Genomic DNA, 5805 nt, shown 5'->3' on the forward strand with positions numbered 1-5805 from the left:
ATTAAAATTTATTTTATCTATATCTATATTTATAATTATATTCACTTTTGTTTTTATAGTTTTACATATTTAATTACTACTTTTTAAAATTTTAAAAAGTTATGCCATAATATAACATAAAAGGCAATGATGTATTTTGTCTAAAAGTTATCTTTACATGATTTTCTACTTTCACATCATAGTAAATATATATACTTATAAATGAATTTAAATTAAATAAATAATACAAATACGAACAACACAAGAATATTGAATGTTATTCTTTGAAAATAATAATTAAATGAAACAATGTTTTTGAAGATGTTAAGCTTTGAAAATAGCCTAAAGAGTTAAATATTATATATATTAACTTTTGTATCCAAATCCAATTATTCTTTCTCTTTCTTTGTGCCCTTCTGTCTCTTCTACTTTTGCAATGAATGCAGCAGCAACACACTCATCGTCCACATTACCTTTCCTTATTAATACTCAAACGCTCTTCTTCTTTCAGTCCCTTTCTCTTTTCCCTCTCACTCCAGCTTCCCTCTTCCTCTTTTCTCATCCACAATCTAAACTTTCTCCCTGCATTCTCACAAAGGTGATGAATTTTGAACTTCTACCATTTCCCCACATTTTAGCTCTCAAAATCACTACTTTTCTTCATTGCTTGTTAAGTTGAACTTGTTCAGCTACTGGGTACAACTTTGTTTTCTTGCTTGCTCAGTTCATACAGCAGTGGAGGATCTGCATCTCTGCATGCTTAGTTTTCTGTTTCTTTTAATGTTTTTACTTTTTGATTGTAGGTTCTGTCTTCTGGTACAGTTTTTAACAACACGAATGGCTAAAGTGTTTTTTCTCTCGTTTTGGCCATGTGGTTTTCAGTTTTGTAACTCACTCACTTTTTTATGAATATTACTACTACCTGTGTAACGTGGTTCAGTTTCTTGGAGGTTCTCAAAATTAAAGAGAATTTCATTCTTTTTCATCCCGCATACTTTCGGTTGTCATGTCAGATGGGAGTTTTTTTATTTTTACTCATTTATTTTTTCCATGACATATCCATCTCTTTCCTGCTGGTATTTGGGTTGTTCTACCCACATTTCTCTGATTTCCTCTGGAACGTTGTTTTATTTATATTTTTGGTTGGTTTGACCCTTGTTTTTTCATGGGGACAATTAGTCATTTATTATTTACTATTGTTTTTTATCGGGAGTATACATGAATATAATAACGTAATGTTTACTTGATTTTCTATGCTCTTTTTTAGTCTCTCTTTGATTCTTTGTTGACAAGATCGTAGTCTCTTTCGTCTTTTTCTGCTTTTGGGTTTTCACTTTATCTCTTCTCGTATTTCTGTGTAGTGGGAAACCAGACTATTTTGTTTAGTTGTACTAATTTTCTTGCTTTATACTTACTTTTTTTTTCTCTCTCTCCGAACTGTCCACTGCCTCATTTACCAAGTTTTTCTTTGTTATTGCATAGCCAAACGAGGAAAAGGACATGTAAATGCCTTTCTTCCTGTTTATGCATTCCCTTTCAGATTTGTGAGTTGAAATACATTAACCGAGTTTCTGTACTTCTTAGATGTTCTTGTTTTTCTGAAGCTTTTGGTGGTTTTAGCAGGAAGCTTTTTTCTATTAAGATAATGTTCACTGCTTTCTTTTTGTTATTTTCTCATTCTGGGGGTGTTTTTAGTTTGAGAAAGTGAAGGCTAGAGAGAAGCTTTTCAGATGCTGCTGCAAGAGACTTAATACCAAATATATGTTGCGGCGTTTAATTGAACCTCGATATCATTTGATCTAGCAATGATGTATGTTTCACGAGAAGACAACTACAGAAATTTTGGGTTTTTAACTGTTTGAAACAAGAAAAATACAAATGGTTTATTGTGTTCTGCTTTCGTGTTCTTCTATAGGTTCAGTTTTAAATGCGAAGTTTCTGGATTAAATTATTTTAAAATCTTCATTTAACAGTGCTGGGACAGGTTTTTTAGTATATTCTATTCCTTCTTCACATGTTGGTATGTTTTTATATTGGTGTTGTAACTTGTTTTGCTGGGTTATCTTTCTTCTTTTCTTTTTAGTTTGTTGCAATGTCTAGATTTTAAGAAACCCTTATTAATTATTATACCCACCTGTTTTCTTGTGTTTCAGCTGGTTTCATTATCCATTCAAACAGCTTCCAGCATGTTTTGGCTTTGATTGTTAAGGAAAGACCCGATTTTTCTGAGTTGTAAAGTGGTTTATATTTTGAGCTGAGAGAATATTGGGAATCAGGATTGTGTGCTTGGTTGACCAGACTTGCTATCTCAGCAATTGATGTGAGATCTAGAGTGAAATTAGGAACAACTTGACCTTATATTCATCAGATGTCAGCATTCTGGAGTTGAGCAAATGGGTTGTTGTGTCTCAACAAGCAGTAGAAGTACTTGTAGCAGCAAGAGCAATGGAGACACGGTCTCTCCATCTTGTTTAGAAATTGGATTCTGTGGGCAGAAGAGAACAAGACGAACATTCTCTGATCATGTTATTTCTCTTCACCATTTACCATCCTTACCTAGCAGAATTTTCTCTAATGGAAAGAGCCGGGGTTCGTGCATCTTTACGCAGCAGGGCCGCAAGGGTATTAATCAGGATGCCATGATTGTGTGGGAAGTAAGTATGTTCATCCTGTTTCATGTTGAGTTGAGATTAATTTTAGAGAAGGGGTTATTTTTTGTTTCAAAATGTCAAAAGAAGCAATTATTTCTTGAAAATAAAAAGGGATTAAGCTAAGCATGCATTTATAGAGGATAATGCATGAGTTGTTGCTTAAAGAGAGACTGTCAATTTTAGACACTGAATCCTATTTTGGATCTGTATCTGTGCAGGATTTCATGTCTGAAGATATGATCTTTTGTGGTGTTTTTGATGGGCATGGTCCGCACGGCCATCTTGTTGCACGCAAAGTTAGGGATGCTCTACCTCTTAAACTGCTATCATTTTTGCATTCTTCTGAATCAAAGCGAAATGGGTCTGGGAAAACTTGCTTCAAAGGGAATGTAAAATCTGATAGTGTAGAATTTGAGAAGGATTGCTCCACAGAGGATAAAATGAACTCTATGTGGAGAGAAGCTTTCATGAAGGCATACAAGGCCATGGATAAGGAGCTCAGGTCCCATCCAAATTTGGATTGCTTCTGCAGTGGGAGCACTGCTGTGACTATAGTGAAGCAGGTAGTAGAAGAGCACCATTTACTGTTATGATTTTTTCCCATTCTTTTTCAGTTTTCTTGATTTCTTATCTTACCAGGGTTCCAATCTGTTCATGGGCTATATTGGGGATTCTCGGGCAATCATGGGATCAAAGGATAGCAATGATTCAATGGTGGCTATTCAGTTGACTGTGGATTTGAAGCCTGATTTGCCAAGTGTGTCATATACCATCACCATTTATCCTCCTCTCTGCTGAATATATGCTTTTGTCTAGATTTAACTTGATTCAAAATTGGTTGGAAATTCTTACAGGGGAAGCAGAAAGAATTAAGCGCTGCAAAGGTAGGGTATTTGCTTTGCAAGATGAGCCTGAAGTGCCTAGGGTGTGGTTGCCCTTTGATGATGCACCAGGATTAGCAATGGCCAGAGCCTTTGGAGATTTCTGCTTGAAGGAGTATGGTGTGATTTCTATCCCCGAGTTTTCCCATCGGCAGCTTACTGACAGAGATCAATTCATTGTTCTTGCATCAGACGGGGTAAGAGTTTTCAGTCTCACTTCCATTTCTCTATTTTCCCCTTAAGTTTTACTTTTCTATAATTGTTTTATCATCTTTACAAGGAAATTTCAACAAATATATTTGCCAATTTGAAGTTAGTTTCTGTTGGTTAGTGGGGCATTGTGATTGCCATGATGAAATTATCTTACCTTGTCAAGCTTTGATAGTGAAATAAAGAGTGGTCGGTGTAAGAAAACGTTCAAACTAGTAATTAGTAGTACTTTATGGCATTGCTTTGGCGTTATGGTGATAGGAAGGAAACTGTGATGTGACTTTTAGAAACCAGCCATCGAGCAGAATAGATTTTTTAACAATCTTGACAGATCTAATAACTTGTTTGGCCAGTTATCAATTAGCAGTATAACAGTTGGATTACTTGGCCTCTTTACCACTCAATGTAAAATTTACAAAAATTTTATGTACGACGGGATAAGCTTTCTTCAACATGAATGAAATAACTAGCCAAAATATCTGTTCGGAGTTCCCTTTACTTGCACTTTAGCATTCTTGATCCTCTTTGGACTGGAAAATTGAGCATCTCCAATAGAGTTCTTAAGAAGGGTTTTGAATTTGAGACTCAAATATTACAAAATCTTCCATTGGAGTAATTAAACTTCATCATTACAGCAAAACTTGTAAAAATAGTGAGTTGCTTAAAGTGTTGATGCATAGTAGTTGTCTATATAAAGTGGAATCAGACCCTTTACAAGTTTGCTAGTTTTTTACAAGGAAATATTCTTGTATTGGTTTCATTTGTGAGATAAATATGTTCTTAGCATTGAATTAGTACATTGCTGGTGTTTTTTCCAGCTCTTTCACGTTTCATAAATCGATCTTGTATATGATATTTCTTCCAATTTATTGATTACTGAATAGAACTGTCTATATTACATTACTGGGTAATATTCTTAGAGCAAATTACTATTACTTGTCAGGTCTCCATCTTCTCCAGATGGCTAACTGATTTTCTTTAAATGTTGTGCAGGTGTGGGATGTTTTAAGCAATGAGGAGGTGGTTGAAATAGTATCTTCAGCACCAACACGATCATCAGCAGCAAGGATTCTGGTAGATTCTGCTGCCAGGGAGTGGAAACTGAAGTACCCTACTTCAAAGATGGATGACTGTGCTGTAGTATGCTTATTTTTGGATGGGAAAATGGACTCAGAATCTGATTATGATGAACAAGGCTTTTCTTCTGCAACCATACAGAGCAACCATTCAGGTAACCCCATTGAGTCAGATGATGGACAAAAGTCTGAGCCATCATTGCAGAGGAACTTCACTGTGAGATCCTCAGAAGAAAATGAGACTAATGGAGCACTAACTGTTGATGTCGAAGATGGAACATCATCAGCTGATGATCAAAACTGGTCAGGTTTGGAAGGGGTCACTCGTGTAAACTCACTTGTCCAACTTCCTAGATTTTCTGAGGAAAGGCCAAACTCTTGAATTTATTTGTTGATTTCATGGGGACTGTTATTGTAATACTTGGCACAACACTGAATTCAAGAAAGAAAATTTTTCTGCAGGGGTATCATTTTGATACTCTTTTGTTGGCTAATCACTCTAGTGGAAAACTACAATATCCAATGCTACTACAAGTGTGTACAATTCTTACAATTCGAAATCGAGTTTAAGAACATCAATGGTACAATTCTTAAGCTTCAGAGCTGCTAATAGCGTTGTTCATACAACTCATTACCTTGTTCTGGCACTGAAAATTTCCATCTTGTTCTTAGATTAAGAACTTGATAAACATTTCTTTTATTAAGGTCAGAAAAAATAATTGATTTCAGCATGATGCAAGGCGTTAATAACGTTGGACTTTCGTGGAGATATATATTCTTGCTCCAAGTGTAAGATATTCCAGCAAATCTTGGTTGAAAAAGGTATCATACATTTGTAGATTCAAACTGTGATATATGTGTTGCCAGCTAATGATAACTGGGGCAACCTTTGAGCGTTATGATTGTCAACTAATACACTTGAGAGTTATGATTGAAAGGCTCATACACTGAACCATGACCAATGATGAAAAAAGCTACCCTATGCTCATGATTTGTATCAGTAAGAGT

At 35.3% G+C, this 5805-nt stretch overlaps 1 protein-coding gene across 4 annotated transcripts; it reads left to right on the forward strand.

Annotated features, from left to right (window-relative positions):
* The first annotated feature begins 419 nt into the window (after window positions 1-419).
* On the forward strand, window positions 420-5407 carry LOC124825142 (putative protein phosphatase 2C 52). Of its 4 annotated transcripts, none has more exons than XM_047297686.2 (6): window positions 420-577; window positions 2133-2633; window positions 2849-3193; window positions 3270-3387; window positions 3485-3708; window positions 4715-5407. In XM_047297686.2, the coding sequence occupies exons 2-6, from the start codon at window positions 2373-2375 to the stop codon at window positions 5177-5179; spliced, it is 1413 nt and encodes a 470-aa protein (XP_047153642.2). In that variant the 5' UTR covers window positions 420-577; window positions 2133-2372; the 3' UTR covers window positions 5180-5407. The 4 variants fall into 4 exon arrangements, with proteins under 4 accessions (XP_047153642.2, XP_047153641.2, XP_047153643.2 ...); XM_047297685.2 differs by lacking the exon at window positions 420-577 and adding an exon at window positions 757-1523; XM_047297687.2 differs by lacking the exon at window positions 420-577 and adding an exon at window positions 757-1481.
* The last annotated feature ends 398 nt before the right edge of the window (window positions 5408-5805 follow it).

The sequence above is a fragment of the Vigna umbellata genome, chromosome 6 (genome assembly GCF_029865625.1).
Source record: "Vigna umbellata cultivar VRB3 chromosome 6, Vumbellata_1.0, whole genome shotgun sequence".
Taxonomy (NCBI): Eukaryota; Viridiplantae; Streptophyta; class Magnoliopsida; order Fabales; family Fabaceae; genus Vigna; species Vigna umbellata.

What these genes read in the sequence shown, in the direction of transcription:
- LOC124825142 (XM_047297686.2), top strand. Translation starts at nt 2,373, where the DNA reads ATGGGTTGTTGTGTCTCAACAAGCAGTAGAAGTACTTGTAGCAGCAAG. An exon ending in ATGCCATGATTGTGTGGGAA is followed by an intron (nt 2,634 to 2,848) that starts GTAAGTATGTTC and finishes GTATCTGTGCAG; the next exon opens with GATTTCATGTCTGAAGATAT. An exon ending in TTGTTCTTGCATCAGACGGG is followed by an intron (nt 3,709 to 4,714) that starts GTAAGAGTTTTC and finishes AATGTTGTGCAG; the next exon opens with GTGTGGGATGTTTTAAGCAA.